The 25796-nt window shown below is 31.4% G+C and overlaps 3 protein-coding genes across 4 annotated transcripts in view; 2 read left to right on the top strand and 1 right to left on the bottom strand.

Moving 5' to 3' along the window:
- The window catches only part of LOC130613071 (E3 ubiquitin-protein ligase HACE1-like), a 29873-nt gene extending 7279 nt beyond the window's left edge, over positions 1–22594 (bottom strand). The window contains exons 1-14 of one of the 2 annotated variants that reach the window (XM_057434387.1): positions 22488–22594; positions 19432–19509; positions 15466–15520; positions 14782–14874; positions 8054–8158; positions 6678–6753; positions 6399–6476; positions 5942–5995; positions 5345–5427; positions 5051–5147; positions 4229–4330; positions 2510–3477; positions 1820–1891; positions 1483–1570 (exon numbers count right to left, since the gene is read on the bottom strand). In XM_057434387.1, coding sequence (XP_057290370.1) covers positions 1483–1570; positions 1820–1891; positions 2510–3477; positions 4229–4330; positions 5051–5147; positions 5345–5427; positions 5942–5995; positions 6399–6476; positions 6678–6753; positions 8054–8158; positions 14782–14874; positions 15466–15520; positions 19432–19495 — 1935 coding nt within the window. In that variant the 5' untranslated portion in view covers positions 19496–19509; positions 22488–22594. Of the gene's footprint in view, positions 1–1482; positions 1571–1819; positions 1892–2509; positions 3478–4228; positions 4331–5050; positions 5148–5344; positions 5428–5941; positions 5996–6398; positions 6477–6677; positions 6754–8053; positions 8159–14781; positions 14875–15465; positions 15521–19431; positions 19510–20002; positions 20141–22487 lie in introns of those variants that run through there. The other variant, XM_057434386.1, reaches the window with a different exon arrangement.
- LOC130613073 (metabotropic glutamate receptor 1-like) lies at positions 7745–14125 on the top strand. The gene is made up of 2 exons (XM_057434388.1): positions 7745–9434; positions 10452–14125. Exon 2 carries the CDS (start codon positions 10475–10477, stop codon positions 12866–12868), a length of 2394 nt encoding a protein of 797 aa, XP_057290371.1. The 5' UTR covers positions 7745–9434; positions 10452–10474; the 3' UTR covers positions 12869–14125.
- Positions 22595–23510: 916 nt separating the features above from the next.
- Positions 23511–25569, top strand: LOC130613079 (dopamine D2-like receptor). The gene has a single exon (XM_057434398.1). The coding sequence runs from the start codon at positions 24062–24064 to the stop codon at positions 25139–25141; it is 1080 nt and encodes a 359-aa protein (XP_057290381.1). The 5' UTR covers positions 23511–24061; the 3' UTR covers positions 25142–25569.
- The last annotated feature ends 227 nt before the right edge of the window (positions 25570–25796 follow it).

Raw genomic sequence — 25796 nt, forward strand, 5'->3', positions numbered from 1 at the left:
TGGAACTGAACACCGCGTAATGGCAAAATGGTATTGACAGAAACTTACTTATGTGATTGGAACTGAACACCACGTAATGGTGAAATGGTAGTGACAAAAACTTACTTCAGTGATTGGAACTGAACACTGCGTAATGGCAAAATGGTATTGACAGAAACTTACTTATGTGATTGGAACTGAACACCACGTAATGGTGAAATGGTAGTGACAAAAACTTACTTCAGTGATTGGAACTGAACACTGCGTAATGGCAAAATGGTAATGACAAAAACTTACTTCAGTGATTAGAACTAAACACCACGTAATGGTGAAATGGTAATGACAAAAATTTACTTCTGTGATTGGAACTGAACACCACGTAATGGCAAAATGGAAATGACAAAAACTTACTTCGGTGATTGGAACTGAACACCGCGTAATGGTAAAATGGTATTGACAGAAACTTACTTATGTGATTGGAACTGAACACCACGTAATGGTGAAATGGTATTGACAGAAACTTACTTATGTGATTGGAACTGAACACCACGTAATGGTGAAATGGTAGTGACAAAAACTTACTTCAGTGATTGGAACTGAACACTGCGTAATGGCAAAATGGTATTGACAGAAACTTACTTATGTGATTGGAACTGAACACCACGTAATGGTGAAATGGTAGTGACAAAAACTTACTTCAGTGATTGGAACTGAACACTGCGTAATGGCAAAATGGTAATGACAAAAACTTACTTCAGTGATTAGAACTAAACACCACGTAATGGTGAAATGGTAATGACAAAAATTTACTTCTGTGATTGGAACTGAACACCACGTAATGGCAAAATGGAAATGACAAAAACTTACTTCGGTGATTGGAACTGAACACCGCGTAATGGTAAAATGGTATTGACAGAAACTTACTTATGTGATTGGAACTGAACACCACGTAATGGTGAAATGGTATTGACAGAAACTTACTTATGTGATTGGAACTGAACACCACGTAATGGTGAAATGGTAGTGACAAAAACTTACTTCAGTGATTGGAACTGAACACTGCGTAATGGCAAAATGGTATTGACAGAAACTTACTTATGTGATTGGAACTGAACACCACGTAATGGTGAAATGGTAGTGACAAAAACTTACTTCAGTGATTGGAACTGAACACTGCGTAATGGCAAAATGGTAATGACAAAAACTTACTTCAGTGATTAGAACTAAACACCACGTAATGGTGAAATGGTAATGACAAAAATTTACTTCTGTGATTGGAACTGAACACCACGTAATGGCAAAATGGAAATGACAAAAACTTACTTCGGTGATTGGAACTGAACACCGCGTAATGGTAAAATGGTAGTGACAAAAACTTACTTTGGTGATTGGAACTGAACACCGCGTAATGGTGAAATGGTAGTGACAAAAACTTACTTCAGTGATTGGAACTGAACACCACGTAACAGTAAAAGGCAAATTAACAACAGATGCAAGCCTTACTTGAGCGTGAATAGCAGGAAGAAATCTTTGAAATAACAATGCATCATCCAACAAGAAGCTGAACTGTTCAAATAACAACTGTGTCTTTCTAAAAGATAAAATATAAAATATGCATATCTAAACAGCAGTGTGATGGTGTTTCATACGTACAGCAGATTTACATTGTATGTTTAGCTAATCTTACCAGTACTAGGTATAATTTTAAACACAGGACACAGGTTTAGCCGTTATATTTAAAAATGTAAATATTACGGTTTAAAAAAACTCATAACAAAAATTCATAGATACAATTTATGATCAAAAATATTTTGCAAACAAATGAGACATCAGCACCTACCTTGATACAAGTAACTGCAAAACTTCTTCATTATTACGAAGAAATGAGTTAAACACTGCTTTGTTTCTGCAACTACAACAAACAACGAAGCTTTTGTTTATTTTGTACATCACAATGTTCTATTCACATAGTTTGACTGTCTCCTACTTTTTTCATAGAATAGTCGAAGCAATAAGGTCTCATTAGCGAAGACAACCTATTATAAGTATAAGGACATGATAACATTTGAACCTTCAAACTATGTATTTTTATTATTATTATTGGGAAAATCTTAGATTAACTGCTAGTGATTCCATTGGTTACTTTTATAGCTGCATCATTCTATAGTTTAAGGATTTACAGTATTTTAAAAGATTTCAAAAAAAGTCAAAGGTCAATATATAACTAGGTTTTTTTTAATTCAGAAATATTTTTTGTTTATCATTTTTGTATACGAAGATTCGAGTTGTGCATTCAAGGCAGAAAATAGCAGTGAAAGCGTTTCTGAAGAACATTAGAATAACGTGTGGTAAGAATTTCTAAATTTAAGGTTATGGCCTGTATTTACTATATAAGCTTTTCAAGTGTTGCAAAAACGATCGGATGAATTTAGACATAACCTAACATATGCACCATTAGTCCTTATTTTAATAATGATTATCTATTTCTTGAATTTTTCAAAAACAATTATGGCTAACGAACAACAATTACCTTTTCTCCCAGGCCGGAACGGCTTGACAGTACATATGATAACCTTGAATGATGGCACATAAACGATCAGCTGTCAGTTCAATCACCTGAGAATCAGCAGTGTCTTCTCCTTTATGTGTAGATTTATTATTCTCTAATTTCGAAGGTATGCTTTTAAAGTTTTCATCTTCAGTAGTTGATTCTCTTCTTGATAAACTTTCTCTAAATGTCAGATCTTGTTCATTCCTGACCGAACTGCCGGATGGTGATAGAGCACGCTCAAAGTCGTCACTTGTTGAAGCCATTGCATTATGGTAACTGTCGGAACGAACGAACATCTCGCGTGCAGAGTTGTTAACAGTCCCTTTATTTCTATTGTTTTCATTGATTTCTAACGTCATCTCGAAGGCTGGCTGAGACAACCGTAACCTCTCAATGCTTGCAGAGTGTTTTGAGTATTGCCTTTTGAACGTGCTACTTCTTTTTAAATGAGTAGCGAAAGAGTGAATATTAGACGTATCAGATTCAAATGCCTCATTTGCCGATGCTGCTAATGATGATGATGGCGACTCTTCATCTATGATTGGCGTTTTAGGCACACTCTCCATCTCACTTTGTAAAATTGACATCCATGATGACATGGACATCCATAAGCTATCTAATACTGTTTCAACCTCTGAAAGATTGCTCGGTGGACATACATAGTCTTTGTGACGATCAAATGATTGAGTATTTCTAGAAGTACTAGAATTCGTTCGCGTTCTAACGAGCTCCATAGTAGAACCACTTTCATTTAGTTTTGGTTTAAATGACATAACATGGTTAAGTAACTTCACATTTCTTAAAAAAAGGCGACTTGATTCTTGATAGTCACTGGAGGGACTTAAAAGTTTCAAGCCTTTATCGACAAGACTTCCGGAATATACACGAAGAATTAAATTCCGATAGGAAACATCTTGAGACATTAGGAACGACAAAACTGACAAGACCTGCAAGAAAACAATAACTATCTGAAGATGTATCTGTCCTTGAACAAATTATGTTAAGTTGGAAAACACAAGCATAGCAAATAGCTAAAAACATGTAAAATTTTATTCATGGCAGATAACACGATCCAATTTTTAGCATTCAAGAGCAAAAAGCAAATCTTTTAAATAACCAATTACTGTGCTGAAGGTAATGTTCTATATAACTTTTTAACCAAAATACATATAAACATAATCTTACAATTATTCAATTTCATCTACTTAACAAGACTACAGTGGAAGAGGTTGGCTCACAAGGAATGGATTTTAGGGATTCTGGGAGTTTCATATCATGTGAAAGTAAATAGAGACTTTTAGCCTTGACGTTGCATTATGGGTGGACTTTCAAAAGGACTAAATACGGCTTAAAATGTTAGGTTTGAGAGATTAGTTTTTAAAATATTTTAGTACTTAAAAATCTAAAAATGATATTTAAATTCAGCTTCCTAACTAAACAGAAAATATTTAATATTTTCTAACTAAAAAGGACATATCTTCCTTCAAAACTTTTTTATAACCCAAGAAACACGTTTTCAGAATCTCTAAATCTTGTGAAAACAACATATACAACTTCCTTCATTATATTTAAGGTGCTTTATTTCTATTTTTATAGCATCTGCCACACCTTCTTCGTCCTCTTTGCTTTAAGATATACTTGTAGATTTTTTACACCCTCTCTAAGGAGACAAATAAACAACATTCAAAATTAAGTTACCTTTGGCAGTTCTAAATCATGTGACAAACACTTTTGTAGAATGTCTCCCAACACATTTGGAAATTTCATTGCAAGCAAGTAGCACACTTTTCCATGACCACCCTAGTTGAAAAATAAATCCTTTTTCAGATGAATGTTTTATAACATGGCAGAACAATCATGATTTCGTGAATTAGAAGGACTAGGTAAAATCGTTTGAAATGATATACTAATTCGATAAAAATGTAAATATTTACAAGGAGAAAATAGGAAAAATGTAATTCAACAAAATGTTATATCTATAGTTATACAAGTACCCCTAATTATATAAGTAAATAGAAACACACTGTTTTAAAAGAACAAAATGGGGAGAAACTTTGCAGGTTTAAAAATACACTTTTTTTAATATACCTGTTTGTTTCATGCTTGAAGATACACAAACTTCAAAATAAAAAAAAATTAGCAATTACTTTTTCAAAGAAATTAGGCTTGTTTATAGTATAAGGCCTCCATGATTCATTTAAAGGAATTAGTTGTTTTTCTTTCGTTTATTAGTAGTAACAAGTGGAATTTCCATGGAACTAAATGCTAGCCACACACATTTTCGATTGTTGGATAGAAATCTTATAACATTTGAAAGAACTGTAATTTTAGTTCACTAATTTAACTGCAGATTAAGACTGATGATTGATTTATTATCTTGTCGCTGGGTTTTTTTTGAAACGACATATTTATAAGGGGATTTAATGTTAACTAGTAACATGTTTAGAAAAACTTACAGTTTTTAAAAATAAGCTAACAAACAATGTAATCCAAGAATCTTATTTCTAAGGGTAAACAAACCTTCAGAGCAACATCTATTGGTGATTCACCATCATTTGTAGATCGTATTGTGGCATAGCGTTGAATAAGCTCCTGTACTACTTCAGCGTGACCATGGCTGACGGAAAAACAATAAAGAAGAAAATTACATATTCAAATCAGACTAAAGCCAGACCTCCTAGCGTTTCATTTTTTTTTTATTATAGAGCACTTGGCTAATTAGATACTTGTCATTAAACTGTAACATAGGTATTGTCAGTATTGATGAATTCAGGACAAAATCCATGAGAAAACATCTTACACCAATTAACTTACGCTGCAGCAAAATATAATGGTGTGCAGCCATGAGCACTCTCCTTCTCAATACTTGCATCTAGCTCCAGCAACTTGATAACAGTCTGAAATAAAAAAGATTGCCGAAATCTTAAAACAATATTTCAGTGCATAATATAACAAATACTTCGTTTAAATGGCATAGACGCACTGATCAATCTTTACAGTTATTATATAAAAATTATCCACGTGTTTGATATAAACGTATGTATAAAAATTTTCTGATATAAACGTATGTATGAAAATTTTCTGCTAAATGTAGGTTTTCGTGTGAACATTCAATTTCTACACTAGTTTTTTAACAGACTGAGATTTATCTTAAAATCCTTTCTGCATCCAAGGAAATGTTATTCTATATGAAGAACAGGTTAAAAACTTGACCAGCCTAATTTTGTAAATAAGAAATAAAAACACAATAAATCAAACAATTTTTTTATGAGTAAAATTTAAAAATTCAAAAGTGACTGATATTTTTTTTTGAAAGGTATATTTTTCTTTGCAATCATTGGTTTAAAGAGGGGCAATTTAGGAATAATATAAAAAACTAGTCCATCATTATGCTGAATAGTTAATTCTTACAGATTTATGACCATTCAGGCAAGCCACATGAAGTGGAGTTTGATAATTATCATCCTAAAAGAGAGAGAGAGAGCTATTTTTTAAGAACAACTAGAAAAAAGTACTTTATAATAATATTTTATATCCTTGCTGAAAATATCAACAAAAACTCATTTTAGTGAAAAGCCCAATAATTATTGTTTTATTCAAATATTTAAATATAAATTGATATAGGTAAACATATTTATAAACAGCAAATATGAAACTATGGAAGTCAGATAAGGAAATAGAAAGTGGTGGAAATTAGCAGCAGAAACATGATCTATTTGCGTACTTATTTATTTACTTTTTAAAAATGTAAAGCACTATAAAACAGGACAAGACAGATCAAAATGTATGGCCTCAATCACCATTGTAAGAATGTTTATGAAATCAAGTTGCCACATGAATCAAGCCAGCTAGCCAATCAAAAAGTTACCTCTACGTCAATGTTTGTAATATACTTTGTAATTTCAGAAAACACTTCAGCACGCCCGTTTGCAGCAAGCCAGTGAATCTAGAACGAGGTAAAAATATTTTTATTTATTCAGTTAACCTTAAAATCTTACTTAAAACTTGAAGATCAGCATTTTTTATATTTTGAAGTGTATGTGAAATAATTTTGTGTCGAAGCATGTTCCTCGTTACTTGTTTACATTCCTGATTATCTGAAGAGATGTTCCTATAGATACTTAAAAAGAAACAAAAAAAAACTTACAGCTGTCATTCCCTCATTGTTTTTAATTTGCAGATCAGCATCACATTCAAGAAGTTTAATTATGCAGCGCATGTACCTAGAATAGTATGGGATGTGTACACATGTATTAATTAAGTTTTATTTTTAAAAAAAATTTATCTACAAAATGCGTTTTTTGAGCAAAAAAAATATTTTTTAGAGTGTTTCAGACTTTACTTGTTAAGCATCACACGCCCAAATCGTTCTTTTTTCAATTTTTTAATATTACCATTGAAAAGCTTGTAATCAATAGGACGTTTATTGTAAAAAATCATTGCATAGAAAAGATAAAAATAGCGAACATAGGGGAAAAGCAAAAAATATTTTTTTTGTGTAAACAAGATTTAATTATTTTTGCATGTGCACATAATTTTTAATTAAACTAAAGATATTGGTTTCCTTTGAAGTTCAATAATACAAAGCCCTTTGTTTAAATTCACTGAAATGTATTAAACATTAAATCTTGATATCTTAGAAAATAATTTCAAAGCCAAACCTCTACGTTTTGGTACTATGATTTATTAATATATATACCCAGATGAAACTTAAATATTAATGTTCTGAAAATGCTGAGCTCTCGATGGTGTAAATGAATTGTTAAAATTTTATCACAGTGTAAAGGTAAAAAAGTCACTTTTAATATAAATTCAGAACTAGACCTTAAAAATCAAAACCAAGACAATCTTTTAGGACTCAAGTGGAGTAGATTTGAATTGCTTGATTTTTATGCAATAAGCTTAAAATGCCTGTAACTTTCAGACTAAATTTAAAAAGGTGTTCAATATTTTTTATAAGTCTTCCCAGTTTATTATCTTATGAAAAGATAACACTATTTAATGGGAAATTTATCTGGCTTTTAAAAAATATATATTTTTATATAATTCTACTTCAAAGTTAAGGAGATATGGGCGGTACTCTCAAAACGGGTAATAGGCGTTTTCTGTAAGGACAGGTGGTATTGCGGCAGACAGACATCCGAAAAATAAGCATTTTGATGTAAACAAAAGATTTGAAATTTTTTTACCACCAAGGATTAAAAAAACAATATGTATGATTTTAATATTTTTGGAATTCTAATATGCTTGATTTTAAACTTTTTTAGTTTCACAGATGTTTAAATTATTGGTTGTGAAATCAGTCAGGTAATAATTTCCAAAATCGATTTTAATGGCCAAAATGTAAGATTAGTTAAAATACTGCATCAAGCTTTCTTTTAACGAAAATCTGAAAATTATATCATCATTTTTGTTCTTGTATAAAGTAGCATAATTCAAAAAAATATAATTAAAATTCCATTGTATCACATTGTTGTAAGAAAATCAATTTCCAGATTTAAAGAAAACACAATTATCACATACCCGTTTCTTGCAGCGACTTGTAAAGGTGTTATACCTTGCCGATCAGACACATCAGGAACAGCACCTTTTTTTAAAAGATGGCACAAACATTCGTATGCTCCAACACTGCAGGATAAAACATAAAATAGAAATAAAATAGTTCAACTAAAAAAAATCAATAAAAAGTTGCTGCACAAAAACAACAATTTTATTAACATTTCTACCACAAAATCAGACTCAGTCTTAAGACAAAAACAAATTCTATGTATATATACCAAACAGCCTAATAATAATTTATACATTTTAAAGTCAAAGCATTTCACATCAGCAATTTTTCGCCAATTTAAATAAAATGGAATAGAAAGGCTGAGATGAGACTAACCAATGGAATAGTATTTCCAGGATTTTTGTATATTTTTAAAAAATTGTTAAAATACCCTTTTTGTTAAGTACCCTCTAGAAAAAAAATGAAGATGATCATGTGTTCATAAAAAAACCATTAAAAGGATATCTTAGTTTAAAGTTATTATGCGATTAAATTAATGAATGGGTTTGCTCTACTTTAGCGATATTGATGAAACTAATCCTAGGTGAGGCCTTGGTTACTTTAGATGTAGTCAAATTATGTAGCTTCAAAATTACAAGTGAGCTGCATGAAATCTATTGTTTTGACTTCAACATAGTGTCTAATTTGCTAACAAGATACCCATTTTGCTTGTTATACAAAGAAGAATTAGTATGTTTAGATTGTCGCAACCAACCTCAAAGAAATTCTTAAATGTGAAACACATTTAAATGAAAATGAATAAAAACATTTAATAATATGTCTGTAACGAAAACCAGACAATTTTTATTAAATAACGTTAGAGTGTTGCTGATGGAATTACTCAGTGTGAAATCATAAAATATTAAAACAACCAGGAAGATAATGTTATAAACATAAAATCTCATTAAAATTATTTATCCTGGAGAATACAATGGAATTATAATTGTAGATCACAAAGAAATAAACAAAAAGGTTTTTGCATTCAGAAAAAAAAACAATAGCTGAAGAACAAGCTGAATATAAATTTTACCTACATATAATAAAATAAATATATATATATATAGGTCGAAGTCATATAGAATATCCTGCACTATTTATTGTTATAGCAATTATAAATATAAAGTCAAAAATAAAAAAAGAATAAGAAGTCAAACATTCTTTTTTATAATATTATTATTTCATGCAACTGCTTATCCATTTTGTGAAGACAAATGAGTGCTCAGTGGGGTTTGAGAAATAGCACTTAGCAAACACCGCTACACTGGTCGCATATCAACAAGTATGAATAAATGAAGTTCCTTAATTCGTAATTAACATATCAAAGAACAAATAAATTTTGGTGCTGAGAAGTTAAAGGTAGGTGCTGCAAAGGGAAGCAAAATCCTTCTTGTAAGAACTTTTTCTTCATTGCATAAAAAGAAAAAAATTACATTTTTGTCTTTTCAATGGTGTTTTTTTAATTTCACCAAATACAGACTTTTTAGCAGATTTTGTTATTATAATTATCAGTACCAAAAGTCTTACAATACCAAGTTTTTAGTATTGCAACAATACTAAAAACTAATATGAACCTATATTTTACTTTTTGGTGGATCAGTGTTTACAAAAATATAATTTGTGGAAGAAATGTTTTATTTTGACTAAGATGAAATTCTCTTTGCCTGTTTATACAATTATGAAGACAGAACAAGAAGTGGAGATGAAATGGAACAACAGCTAGCTGAATGTGATGATATTACGCAAAAAAGTTAAGATAAATGAAGTGGGATAAGTTAACCAATGTGTGTAATAAATTGATAGTAAAAAATAAATATTAATAAATAGGGTTTCAATATATTATAATTTCCTAGCAAATAGTTATATATATAATTTAGGTATTCGTGTTCTAGATAAATAAAGCAGGCATACTTATTCTATCATATTTGTGTTTAACATTTACATTACGTGCATCGGAAAAAAATAATTAATAAAAACTAATTTGGTTTTATATTTAACAAAACACCTACATAAAAACATCTAAAAACAAAAAGATAAAAAATATAAATTAAAAATTAACATTAATAGTCAATATTTGAAATTTGTAAAACAAAAATATCAAATGTAAATCTCTTCTTGATTTTGTTTTTGTTTGGCTAACATCTGCAAATGTCATGCAATTAAAACTACCTTCTGAACACTTAATTCAAAAGATGGTACTCTCATTCAAAATAAATATCCCTTTGTTGCGGTCAAATAACACGCACTATCACAAAATGAATAAAACCATCTTTGAAAACATGCACAAAAGAAAAATATTTTAAAAAAGAAGAAACATATATGATATGACTTGCAACATTCTTTGTTTATTAAATTTTTAAACATTTGCTTTATTAGAGTTGAGCTCTTACACATGCAAGATGGCAATGAAACTTCTCTGGATTTCATGTTTCCTTGTCTTTATGTGCAGCAAAGTGAAAACGAAATGTACAGAAGACCTCTACAGAGCTTACTTACCAGCTGCCTCACCACACAAAACAAATGTCTTACTGGTGGGATTATTTCCCATGTTTAATGGTGAAAATATCAATTCATTCTCAATAGCATCAACTGAGGCATTCATTTATTATGTTAAAAAACTGAACTTTATGCTGAATCAGAAGAGTACAATGTTAAACATGGGTGCAGTGGCGTATGACATGTCTTGTACAGAAACAAGTGCAACATCTCATTTGTTGGATATTTTGCTGAACAAAAAATTCCACCACTTTACAAAATTTAAAATTTTGGCAGTTATAACATCTGCTTCAATAAAACAAGAGCTAGATCCAATAAAAAATTTTATGGAACCATATTCTGTTCCAGTGTTAGTTTATTCGAAGTCAAGCATGGAAAAGGATTTTGAGGTAGGCAGCCCAGCCAATGATCATGTCTCATTCTTGCAACCAACAAAAGATGCAATTCGCATAACTCTTATCGAGACTTTTTTTCGCAATGAAAAGCTACGGTACATAACAATTATAATTGAGAAATCAGACTATGGCAAAGCATCGTTGGTTTATCTCGAAAAAGCATTCAAAGAGCTAAATATATGCATAGCAGCCACATATGATTTACCAACAACAAATAAAACTTTGAAAACACTAGCAAAAGATATGAAATTCGAAAAGAGAAGTGGGACTGTTCTCATATGGAGCTCACGAAAAAGTGAAATAGTAACTCTCCTCTCTTCTGTTCATGACTTAGGTGTCAGAAACAAGATTTGGTTAATAAGCACTCATATTGATCTTTACTCTCTACCATCAGAAGTATTAAAAGCAAATACAGTTCTTATCTTAATTTTAAAACTGTCTACAACAAGTATCACCGATACATTTTTACAAACCTATCTAAATATGTCCTACAAAGAAAACCCTTGGTTGAAATATTATATCAACAATGTTACACATGAATACAAAGAAATAATCAATAACTCTTTAAAAGTTAAATCAATAAAAGAATTGACCCCAGAGAATAGTGTTGACATGATGGAAAAGTCCTTTAGTATTACAATAGAAGCTATGTCGACATATCTTCAAGATATTGGAACGTTTTTGGGTTTCTTACCTGGCCGCACCCTTCCTGATACGCTTTACGCAAATTTAATAACACCTATAGAAGCAGAATATAAGAAAGGTCGAATAAAATTAAAACAAATCATCGCCAAAAATAAAACTCAAAACTTAACAACTTTTAAACTACAAAATTCTTCTTTTAATCAAGTTTGCCATGAGGTTTGCTTGCCAGGTTATGAAACATTCTTTTTCAATCAAGCTATAAAATGTTGCTGGATATGTCGAAAGTGTAATATTGGATACCACAAAAATGAAACAGCACTTGCTCCCTGCCAAAGGTGCCCTGTTGACACAGGGTCTAATTTAAACAGAACAGAGTGCGTAGCTTATAAAAAGAAGTACAGAAAACCATCTACCACTGACGCAGATAAGATATATGCACTCAGCATAATTGGTACAATTGTTTGCATTTTTACCATAGCAGTATTTATTAAATTTCGTAAAACACCAATTGTGCGGTCTTCGGATACAAATAAATCATTGATACAGCTTACAAGTCACATGCTTATATTCATTGTGATTTTAATGTTCACTTTTCAACCTACTCAATTTGTGTGCATGTTTCAACCGTTTGTAATTGGTTTTCTCATGACAATAACTTCTTCAGTGACATACATTAAGACAAGAAATTTATTGAATATTTTTGAAGCTAAAGTTCGACTCTCTCATTCTGATGTAATTCTCACAAAAGTAATTGGAATTTCAATTTTGTTTATTCTTGCTTTTCTACAAGTGATTGTCTCAGTGATTTCGATGTCACTGATCCCACACAAACACAATGTTGAACGAGATGAAATAAAAGTCTTAGAGTCATTACGATGCAACAATCAAATTTATTTCACTTTTCAGTTTGTGTATATCAAGTTTGTAGCACTTATTTGCCTTCTTCAAGCATTTAAAGCCAGAAAGCTCCCTGAAAATTTCAATGAAACAAAATTCATTGGAATTGCAGTCTTGGTGTCAGAAGTTTTTTTACTGGCTTACATTATTCAAAACGAAGAAGGTGTGCTGACAAATGCAGTTTTAATTTTTTGCTCAAATTTTTTTCTGACAGTTATCATGTACGGATTTCGAGTATGGGTGATGCTGTTTCAACCAGATAAAAACCAACCAAGGGTATTCCAACAACAAGTTCTCGAATCAGTGTTTGAAAAGACATACAGTGAACATAGGAGTAGAACTTCAAGTTCTTTTGTGTAAAGTACATAGAAGGGAAAATTGTGGATTTAAAGAAAAAAAGATCATGGAACAAAAGAATGTAAAGTCAATGTTTGTGTATTAACTAAGTTCTGCCTCTGTTATGATTAGGACAGGTGTTTTATTGATTATTTCACCTTACACTCACGTCATTTGCAATCTAGTTTTAACAACTAATTAAAAAAATAGTTCCAAAAAGGTGCAGGAAGTACAATAGCTATTGATTTGCATTAATTAACTCTTCTTTTAATAATTAATTCTTTTTTACTTGTTTTTTTTCAAACTGTTTTTCTTTTGCAATTTGTTGTTCCCACTTTTTTGTTAGCTAGTCACTTTGATCTTAATGACTAATCCAGCACAAAGGTTTTTTTTAGTTTTATTACACATAGTAAAACTGCAAAAGTAGCCTCCAGCAACTCAAAAAGTTATTTAGCCCCCTCCCTTTATATAAATAAATAAAATAAAAAAGTTATAGTAGTCAAAGAAATTCGATATTATTCGTTGATTTAACGTCATATACAGCGATATCCATATGCTGCAACTTTAATTCTTTCTCCCCAAGTTTCTTTGCTAAATATCTATGATTTTTTTTTTACAACGGGCTGTATAGATATTGTGTTTAAAATTCTATTATTTATTTAGCCCCTCCCTTTATTTAACCCCCTTCTATTAAGCCCCCCTCATAAAACGTCCAGAATTTAATAAGCCCCCTGGGGGCTAAAAAGAGGAATTACAGTGTTACTGGTTGTGATCTATAGTTCAAATTAGAGTTTGGTCAAAAATATAAATAAATAAACGCATGCTTGTGAAATGTCGTGAATGTGTTTTGAATGCTTGGTGCCTGATGATCATGTAAACAAGAAACCAATAGTTGTTTAATAATATAAAACTAATCTATTCTATGATCTAGTATTCTGATAACATACAACAAACAACTTGATTTATAAATAAATGTATGTATTCTTTATTACTTGTATGTATTCTATATTACCATATTAATGCAATTTATTAACAGAAAAAAGGGTAAAAATAAATAAAAATAAATAGATTATTTATTATTGGTTGTGATTTTATTTATAGTTTTAACAATCAAAAGAATATACTTTATATACCTTGAATCCTGTAGTTTTTTAAAAATCAAGCACCAGATTCTAACATAAGCACTCAGAATTTTACCTTTAACAAGCAAATAATTGATGCCATACCCAAACTACAATTTTAGATCACTAATTTTACAGTTGTAGATTATAAATAATTGAAGTTAAATGTACAGGGGGAGGAAAAAAATAAAACCTTGGTGTCTGATTATCTACCAATTCTGTGTTTGAACACTGTTTTGTTACAAAATTTGTGAAATGCACGTTATTTTTGTGATACATTTTAAGTAGGAACTGCCCTAAATCAGGATTGCTACATTTACTCTGGAAAAAAATTCCTAGTTTTCCCTGTTTTTTAAGTTAAAACTCAAAAACTTTGAATAAAAATTTCCCATGAATACCGTGAAAAAAACACATGTGGAATTTTGTGTGTTAGTGTTATATTTTTCATTCAAAAGTTAGTATTTAGAAGTAGGAAAGAAAAAAATGTATATATTTAATATACATTTAGTCATCATAAAAACGTTAAAAAAAATACAAATTTTCCCTTCACAGATTTTGTAGTAACCCTATTGCCATTTGCTGTCTGCCGTCATCAGACATTACTTTAAAATTTGTTATTTGTATAATTATTTTAATACAATTACATAAAAACTTTACCTGTAGGATAGGGTGAATCATTATAAAGAACTTGAACAGTAGTATAGGGTGAATCCTTATAAAAACTTGACTTGTAGTATAGGGTGAATCTTTATATAAACTTGACATGTTGTAAAATTTTTTTCGTTTTTGTTTACTTTAACCAGAATATGTACTTACTTAGCTGCCATATGCAAGAGGGTGCGTTTTCCCTTTCCAGAAGCAAAATTAACATCAAATGTGTTACTTGTTCCAAGTAAATCGATGAACGTTCTATAAAATGCATTCACAATATGTTAGGGGGACTGGGCCTGGTGATCTTTAGACCAATTACGAAAATACTTTTGCAGTTTACCTGGTGATCTTTAGACCAATTACGAAAATACTTTTGCAGTTTATTGCAAAAAGAAAGTTTTTACTTGTTCGCGTTGCTTTCATAGAATAACTTCTCAGTAAGAGAGTTGAAATTATAATTCTGTCAAATATTTAAAAAATTTGGTTCTTAAGTAACATTCAAAACAATTTTACGATTTTTACCAACCAAACTCCTGTTTTTGCATAGGAACGGGAAAATTCAGACACATTTTGAGAACAGAACATATTCTGATCTATACAAAAACAAACAAATAAACAAAAAAAAACAAAGGAAAAAATAATAAAATTAGATTTCTAAACTCCTCACAAATAAGTCAGAAAGAATTCTTTTCATTACAAAAAGAAAATGCCGAATCTAACACTTTGCAATAATAATTACAAGTGTTACAAAGTAAAGAAAACATTCTATTTAAGCTTTGGTGCTTTCTTTGTAAGATATTGTTAGAAACCTTCAGCCAATGACAAGTATTTTTTAAAAACTTTACAAACCTGTGCTGATTTTGCATAACATATGTCAAAAGCATGTAATATGCTGTGTTGGGATCTATAAGTAAAGAAGAGCAACTTACAACAGAATTCAGAATAAACAAAACCTTTTTTACAATGTTCTGGGTAACCTTATTTCTATTTTTTTACAATTAACCTAAAAAAGGCTTTCACATTGCTTCTATGGTTTTAATTATTTTGTCTTTTTTTTCTCAACTTGTTCTGTATAACTCTAAATTAATAATAAAGATCAGTTAAATTTGTAAGCATCCTTCCCACTGCTAATATGAAACTTCAAAGTCTTGATTGTCCATGAACTAAAAAGCTAAACAGACAAAGAAGGAATCTAGAGACTTTTCTAGAGAATTTTTCTCAAGTGGCAACCATGGAGCTACTTTGTAAAGATACATCAGAACACATATACTAGTTCAAACACAGAAAGAATTAAAAAAAAATGCTTGAATAAAAGAATGTTTGAACTAAGCAAGAGGAAACAGGAAAGTTTTGGTACTGGGATTACAAATAACTTTCATACTAGAAAGAACAACTTCATTTTAAAACAACAACTCCAGACAAAACAGAAGTCCTGAAGAATGAAACAAACGAACCCACGAAACTAAACAGCAAGCAGAAAGAGTTATTAAAAAAATATTAAAAAATAGTTTTCCCCTATACAGTGTTTCATCCAAATTAAAATTTAATAAAGTTAGAGAGTAATATTCTACTTATTTGGATTTCTTATTATTTGTTTCACTCTTTCACTCGAAAATATTCATAGTATTTAGAAAAACTAGCACACTTATTGTTTTAATGCTGACTGCTTTTCAATTTGGTAATCTGAGGTAATTCCAAAACTTTATGAAAAATATAAATAACTGGTTAAATAAATTGGATGATATATAAATAAAGTGTGTTATATAATAATATAATAACAAGATCATTTGCTTCCAGCCAATCAGCTAACGATTTAAAAGTTTTTGCAGTAATTTCTCTTTACTTTTTTTTGACTTTCTTGATGTATAAATCACTGTATGTGGTGCTTCTTAATCACAAGGTCCATGGTTCCATCCACAGTGCAGGCATGTTTAGCAAGTGCCTTTACCACAGCTAGGTGAACCCATGTGAGGGAAATTGGGTAGGTATTGCCAGTGTACACTTTATGTATGAACACAGGACCCACGTTGATAACAGTCTTTCCAACACTGAAGTGGTTATTCTTGTATAAATATTCGGAATAATAATAATAATAATAATAATAATAATAATAATAATAATAATAATAATAATAATAATAATAATAATAATAATAATAATAATAATAATAATAATAATAATAATAATAATAATAATAATAATAATAATAATAATAATAATAATAATAATAATAATAATAATAATAATAATAATAATAATAATAATAATAATAATAATAATAATAATAATAATAATATTGTCGGCATATGTGATGATTTTGCAATGACAAAGAATATCCTTCATATCGTTAAATGCAAGGAGAAACAACTATGGTCCCAACACTGACCCTTGTGGGGTACCACAAGTATTTGATTCAGGTGCAGATGATTTTTTTTCGATGCACAGTTTATTGATTCTATCATGATACTTGATTGGTATTCAAACGTTTTTGTGATTGTGGCAATGGCAACAAGTAACGGGACATTGAAGAGGATGATTATATAGCTTAATGACATTGAGGTGTGGCAGATATATACTGTTTTGGATGAGAAGAAAAAAGGACCAGTGGTTAATCTCTCACTTATATGACGTGCAAGAGAAGCTGCTAGGGTTGAGAACTAGTTAAAGAAGATGGTTTGACAAAATTAATTAATCAGTTATATGCACTGTTTTTTCAGGACAAAAATACAATGGCGTATAATGTATTCAAAGAATTTTATGACTACAAAAGAACTTTCAACAAAAAAATATTCCGATTTTGTTATTCCGTTTTAAAAAATTGTGTATTAATATAAAGAAGTAGACATAAAATATAAGTATAAAAGATAGCAGTGATAGTAACAAACAACTCTGCTGATCAAGGAGAATGTCTAGATGGTTATACTAGCTCTAAATTTAGGTTAAAGATTAAACAATGGTAGGGTTATTGAAGAAAAAGTGAAAAACAAAAATCATCAAAAATGAATGTGAATGAATGTGAGTGAATGTAAAAAGTATAAATAACATAACATTTAACTCAAATTTCTGAGGGAGGAAGTTGCAAAGAACTTTTCAGTATAGTAAAGATAAGATGCTTATGTTGTCAAACAAATAACTAAAGGAACGAAGTACAAAAATGTTAGTGATCACAAGACTTTCAAATGAATTTTGTAAAATGATAAGTAAACACCGTGAAATTTATTAACTATCTGAACACGAACTAGACAACATACTGTGTCAATTTTTTATAAAAGCCACAAGAAATAAAGGGAAGTTGTATGGACCAGACACTTTAACTGAGATCAGAAAAGTTATGCAAAAGGTTTTAAGTGAATCAGGCTCAAGATTTAACTTTCATGAAAGTGCACAATTTGCAAAGTCTAAAAAGATACTGGGGACAAGTTAGTGACATTGGTCAACCTTTAGAACCATCAAAACGGTTTATTACTGAAAAATATAAGAATGGAACAAAAAATTACAAAGGCAAGATTAGTTGCTACAGGGTTAGAAGAGGATTCCTAAATCTTTGAACAGATTCGTATACATGCAGTAAGCAAAACCTTAATTTAGTCCTTGCAGTTCCATCAGCATTTTTTTGCAAGGCGATGCAATGACAACAGATGTTTTTTGTAAGACCTCCTGCTGATATGGTTCTGGAAAAAGTAGTAAGGAGACTGAAAAAATGTTTGTATGGTCTTAATGATACTTCTGGAGCATGGTATACTAGAGTCAAAACACACTATTGGATTTGGGTCCTTGTATATGATCGAGCATTGTTCTTGTTTTAAATATTTGGGTCTGAAAAGAAATAGTATTACTATAAATCAAGATCAGTATTTTAGAGTTTAAATACTGTAACATCTGACAATAAGAAAAAGTCAGCTATCTTGGTTTACTGGTCAAACTCACCCTGATATGTCATCCAACAATGGCATTTTTAAGGCTAACATATAAATCGGTTAAGAAGAACAAAGCAATGTCGCTGAAAATTCCTACTACTTCTGACATAGAAAATGCTAATATTTTTTTGCAGATGCAACTCATGCAAGTTTGAAACGTGGCTCCTCTCAGAGCATCTGTCATATTAGTGAGGGTAAGAAACTTATTCCTATCATGTAATAGTCTAAGAAACTATTCAAGAGAATAATACAGAAACAATGGCACTGGGGGATGGAGTTGACATGGCGTATTTGTTGGGATCAACCATGCAGAAAATGTCCTTCCTTTCAGAATGACCTAAAATAACCTGCGTTATTAATAGCAAATCTGTTTAAATTTTTGAAAGCAAATAATTTCACCAAAGATGGGTAAATGGAGAAAATAAACTTGCAGATTGTGTGGCAAAACATAGGGCATCTATAAGTACACTGTTTGATGTTCGCAAATCTTTGAAAATTCCAATGCAAATATAAATTGGATGTCTGTAGTGTTTTCAAATTTTTCAAGTCATTATAAATATTCATGTTGAAATTTCTGGATACAGTTTAGCTGTGTTGGGTGTGAGTATTCTATACATTGAGTTTGGTTTGTACATTTCATTTAGAGGTGGAATGTAATGGTTATATTATTATTTTATAGTAAAAGAAAATATCGGTGAAGCCTTCTAAATATAAGTTAACAGTAAGATATTAGACATATTAACATATCCCAATTCTAAAATTATAAATTCTAATCCTAATTTATCTTCATTTATATGCTTCTGTAATACGAGGTGCAGAATTATTAATCAGGTCTATTTCAGCCAGATGGATGTGATGCAAATATGTGACTTTAGGTGAAAAAACTTTTCATACATACCTTCAGGAAGTTCATATGACCTTGCAGACTTCAATGATCGGACAAGCCTTTGTACAGCTTCCATGTCTTATATGTAGACTAAAAGAATAACATGTTAAACATAAGAAACAATTTACTTACAGAAATTTAAGTTGTCTTAGTTTTCCAACTTTTTAGCCCCAGGGCTCTTTTGTTATGTGACAAAGAAATTTTTTAAAAATATATTATGTCTCATGATTACGTTAAAGTTGAGCATTTTTAGAAACTTTTTTAGTTATTTTAGTTTATGATCTATATCTTAAATTTGTTTCTTGCGTCTGGACTTACACAAAAGTGCCATTAATGTCATCTTAGGTGCTAAGGAAATGGCCCTGTTTTATCTTTTTCACATAGTAGAGCACTAGTTTATGATGTTTTTGGTACTATAGGAAATAAATAGATGAGGTCTTAAGATCCAAAATATTATGTAACAAGGGGATGGGGGGTGGTACTAGATTTGTTACTTTGAGTTACAAGGAAAGGGTAAAAAATAGTAAATTTGGGTGTTAAGTAACTATTAAATGGCATCATAGGGGTTATACTTGTATTTTACCAGAAAAGAATTGATCCAATGTTACATTGATCTGTAGCAATATTGAAGCTGAATTTAAAAATGCAGGACAACACTCTGCTGTCTTTTTCTACCAGGTGTAGGATGTTTCTCTCTTTTTCTTCTTTTTATTGTATATATATTCTAGAGAAAAAGTTGAGCATCAATGTTAGAAAATTAATGTCTTTGATAATAATTTATTTATCAAAAAAAAATATATAAGATAGGAAAAGAGACCAAATTTGATTAATTGAACAGTATAATTTATTTAAAGTGTTAACTTTTTAACAGTTTAACCATAATAATGCAGTGGAACTATTGACACATGGTTCCTGAGACTTTTTAGAACTTGTGGTATAGCCAAGCCAAATTATTGACATTGACCATCACAAAAAGGGCTAGGAACATAGACTAAAGTTGGAACATTTGGAGAGGGGGGAGGGGGACAGGAGACCAATAAAGTGGACAAAAACAGTATCTATAGGCGAAGAATAAAACAGTTTTGCCACTATGTTTTAATAAAAAAAGGCTATTCCAAAATTTCCTCATGAAAATAAAACTCTGCAATGCACAAAAATATCAAAATATTTTGTTTTTTTAATTCAACCTTGGTTTACACATTCTTTTAACCACAACTTTATTTGTTATTTAAAAATTTAAAAATTTTAAATCCAACCTCAAAGATTTCAAGAAGATTTTCTATCCAGACAATTTATTTCACATGGAATTATGTTCGACCAGACAAAAATTTAATTAAAGTTTGGTCTGCATATTGCAGCACAATGAGAAAGAAATTTACGCTAAGGGTAGGAGGGCAAACTCACCAGAAAAGCGGCGAAAATTGGAGTAGGGGCTTTCGGCAGAACTTTGGTGCTTAAAATACCCAAAATTTGTCTGATTAAAACCTGATCAAAGGCATCAATATTTGAGGAATAATAAAAAGGTACTTAGATAAAAGGTTAGAAATTGAAAAATGCTGCAAAAAAAGGTAAATACATCAATATTTTTTAGACGAAATCTATGCCAGGGGTTGGGGTGAGGACATTACATAGTTCTACGTATTCCATTATCAACCCTTTCTGTCCTTAGTCCTGCTGTGTAGTGACCACAACTCAGTAATTTCTTTCATGTCACTGCTTCGAAGTAGGTAACCATGTTGTGCCCGGATTGCGAAAACGGCCTGTTTATAAACAGGATGGCCGGATGATGTACGCATAGCATATTATGTTGTTTTTTTTGCCCTGATTATGTTGTGACGACTGGCTTATGAACTCTGGCCTGGCAGACTGTGATTGGCATGTTCTTCTAACTTTTGTGAATAAAACATTCACGAGTTATTGTCACAGAATGTACCAGAGGAAGTTTATTTTATGTTTTTAAACCCATTTCATACCAAATAACTCATTTTAAAGCTGTGAATTTCGTTTGGAAAAGTGGTTTTGACTTTGAAGCTCGAATCTATGTTGTTTTTCTCTCCCATTATCATGTTGAACGTGATAATTTGCATATTGCAAAATGTTTAAACCTCTACATTGGAGCACAACTGATCAAAGAGAGAATTAATAGTTATTTCAAATTTGTTTTGATTTTCCCAACCACATTGTTCTTGAAAGTTTTAGTTCTATAAGTGTCAAATAATATTAGACTGTCGTACATAAGTTGTCCTGCCTCTATTATGTGTGTTTTTTAAGTAACAAATAATATTAGACTGTTGTACATAAAAGTCAACCTGCCTCTATTATGTGCGTTTTTTAAGTAACAAATAATATTAGACTGTCGTACAAAAACCAGCCCGTCATGATTAAGTTCCCCTGATTATGTATTTTCTGCCCTGTTCTTAGCCGGGGCAAACTGCCGAACATAATCAGGGTAGCGTTTATTATCCGGGCAGAACAACCACAGCAGCGTTTCTAGGTTTTACTATGGCACTCTGGCACCACATACTTTATATAAAGCCTTGTTAAACATAAGCAGCATTTTGTCAACCTATTTAAAAAAAAAACACATTAAAAACCAGCGATGAGTAGAACAAATTAGATTTCAAATGACCACACATGATATAGGAACTGTATATTCGTACGCACTTTAATATGACATAAAGTGCGTATTAATAGTGCGTAGCGCTATTCATACGTAGAAAAAAGGAAAAAGAATCCTAACCCTAACCCTAACCCTAAAGCACTTTACGTACGAATAGCGGACGAACATATACATACGCAAAAATGGGCAAAAGTGCGTACGAATATACACTACGCATGATATATATAATACTTATCTTTTTTTTAGGTTTTTAATCGGAAGTTTAATCAGAAATATCAGGGTTTTCCAGGCACTGCTTCTTATATCCATATCATTTAGGATTTTCGGTAAGACAGGTAAAGACATGGTAGCTTTAACTTAAGAGTGTGTGTGTGCCTGGATCTGATGGTGTTTTCAATTGCATAAACAAATCCAGCTGACAAGCAGAAAATGCGTTTTTTAAACTTACAAATTGTCTAGTTTTTCGGTGCAAGCTGGATAATTTGACATACAAAATATATATATCACACATAAACCTAAAATGTTCGTTTAGTGTTTGTTCTGCTTTTCTGCTTTTTATCATTTATCTCGGAGTAGAAAATCAATTTGTTTCCATACTTTGTAAAAAGTACACGAAATGTATAAACAAATCCTAAAAATAGAAGTGCTGACATCGGTAAAATTGATATATAAACAACAGACCTTTGGACCCGCCTTATAATTATAAAAAGTCACAAGTGCAAAGAACGCCCTAGGCGCTGTTTCACCAATTACATTTCGACAACAGGAGGATGAGGGAACTCAACCTCCTGAGAACAGCAGTCAATACACATCAAATTAAAGGAACTTTTTATCTTTAAATAGGATATAGGCTGATTTTACAATAAACATGACAACCTACATTTAACAACTGTTCTCTTCTTTTTTCCCTCCCTTTATTCTTCTGGTCTCATACATTTATGACACTGGTGGGCTTATTTATCAGAGCGTATTTTTAATACATAAGAATAAATAACGCGTTTAGTCATTTTCTTTGCAATCATTATGAATTAACAAACGCAACAAATAATTAGCAGCAATTATACTTTCTTAAAAACTGCCAAACCGCGTTTTAGCCTCTTTTAAGCGTTCAGGGCCTTGGCTTGGCGCGTTGCTGCTGGTCTGTAAATTCGACACTTTATAATTCACCTAGGCTTGTTCTTATAAAACGAGTGGAACTCATAACGCGAACATTCGAGAAAAATAGTGAAGCAGCTGATGGCTTTATGGTAGAGCGTTCGCCTCCAGTGCGGAAGGTCTTGAGTTCTGGCGAAGTCACGCCAGGAGAGTATAAAAGCGTGAATCGATCCTCTCTGCTTAACGTTTAGCATAAGAATAGGATTGATATCTTAAGCTGTTGTCTAGTTAGGCGAGTGTGGTCCTTGCACGCCTTCCGTAGCTTTAAATGCACTAGGACTTTCTTCGCAGGACCCTCATTGATGACAGAACTATAGATACTGAAAAGGCTATCCTGGAGAAATGACAATAATATTAACAATGGAACAGTGAGAGGCTAGACAAGAAGGGTCGTGAGTGTGGCTCCAGAATAAAAAGAACACCCTCCTTTCTAGGAAATTTTTGCCTTTGAATATGAGAGAAGGAGAAATTCCTGGGAACAAGGGTGAAAAGGAACTTTAAACTTAAGCTTAGTCCCCAACAGGATAAAAATAACAACCGCAGTTAGGATTCTAATACTAATAGACAAGCACGTGTTGTACAAAGCGACAACCAGATTAATGAAAACCAAGATTTTAGAAACGAGAATTATTTATGTTCGCTTCAGCATTTTGAAAAAGTATGAAATTAAACCAAACAAATCAGGAAACAAGCTGTTTGATACTGATATCTCTCAGTGGGATAAGAATTGAGCAATTTCTAAAAAGTGAAAGACAAAAAGACTTTTTAAATAAGTCTCAATTTTACATTAAAAATTTATGCACCAAAATAAGTTCTTAAACAATACAACTCATTTATGTCGTATTTCGCGAAGAGAAGGTTACAAATATGGAGGAAGGGACTTGGATAAAAATTACTTCTTTACTTGCAATTAATTTTACTGCTTTATTTGGGAATATACTTTTGCTTATGATCGGAATGCGAAACAAAAGCTTAAGGTCTTTCCAAAATGCTTTTATCTTCAACATGGCATTCGCTGATTTTCTTCAAGCTGTTTTTATCATGCCGACAGCCTCCATAAACCTTTTCAAGCACAAATGGGATTTCTCCAAAATATCATGCGATATATTCGCCATTTTGAAAGTAGTATTTACTTTGGTGTCAGTGTACTCTCTTGCTGGAATTAGTTTGCAACGGTATTTTTTTGTTGTGAAGCGAAAAGTGAAGGTGAATAATTTCAGGATTGTGTTGATCGGCGTAGCTGTCATATGGGGTACATCTTTTTTATTATCAATAACCCCGCTATTCAACTGGGGCGTGTTTGGTTTTGAAGACGGCAAAGAAGTTTGTACCGTACAATTTCACTTGACTCCTTCGCATACTTTGGTCGTCTTCACAACTGGATTACTGTTCAATGTATTCGTAATGTTGTTTTGCTATGTTATGATATATAAGACCTTGATATGCAGTAAAAGAAAATTATCTATAGCAAAGGATAACTCATGTACGACTGAAGCTGTCCAGTCAGTTATTATAAACGTAAGACCACTCGATAAAAGTGGGGACCTTCCACCGTTTTTTACTACCAGAAATGATCCATTAATTAGAGACGCAAATTCAAGAGCTAGGAATAACGTGCCAATTTCTTCTAACCTGACTGCTAATCAAAGCAAAGTTATCGCCAGTGTGCGCAAAGAACATAAAAGTATTTCATCTCTCACAAAGAAGGAACTGCGTTTATTGAAAACTATCGCTGTTGTTATAGCTGTGTTTCTATGTTGTTGGACTCCCTACACAATTCTCAACCTTCTTAGAGCGTTTAAGATGGTAGGTAATCTTAATTCCATGGACACACTGACTATGTGGTTGGGGTTTGCGAATAGTGCATTCAATCCTGTAATCTATGGTGTGTTGAACAATCAGTTTAAAAAAGCGATTAAAGAAATCCTTTGTTGTTTCGCAAGTTGAATTGAAAGAAAAGAAAAAACAAATTTCAATTCATCAAATATTAAAATCGAGCTCTTTTTTAACAATTTAAAATTTGTTATTGCTTGCCCGTCCTTTATATGTCACATTTCGTGTGTCTGTAGCACGGCTATAGAATCGCACAGGTGCAGCTACTGTGTTACTATTTTGGGTGTTAGTATAGCCTATGAAAGAATCCACAGGTTTTGCCGGTCCTCAGAGTTTACATATTTCCGCATCTGTGTAACGTGTATTTTTGTCCATGTGTTAGCATAAATTAATAAATTGCTCTGTGGAGAGTCCGAAATATAGCTGTAGCGCAACTATTTTAGAAAACAGAACGCGGTTGTTATTATAAAGTAACATGACATGTTTTCGCAATAATCAAACAGCAATTTTTGAGTTAAAGTAACGATCATACATTCTTTTTGAAAGATGTGCAAAAAGGCGACAAACAAAAACAACTTTGAGTCATTCGACCAAAGCGCACTATCGCATATCTCTCATACAAGATATTATAAATCCAGGGTAATTGCCAACCTTTTTTTTAACACGTTGGGGTAAGGCCTATTAATTATTTTTGATAAAAGTAGGGATTAAATAAGATTAAATTTAATTGCGAAGATGTATTTACAACGAGACAATACCAATTACACTG

This window comes from Hydractinia symbiolongicarpus, chromosome 10, assembly GCF_029227915.1.
Source record: "Hydractinia symbiolongicarpus strain clone_291-10 chromosome 10, HSymV2.1, whole genome shotgun sequence".
NCBI classification, from domain to species: domain Eukaryota; kingdom Metazoa; phylum Cnidaria; class Hydrozoa; order Anthoathecata; family Hydractiniidae; genus Hydractinia; species Hydractinia symbiolongicarpus.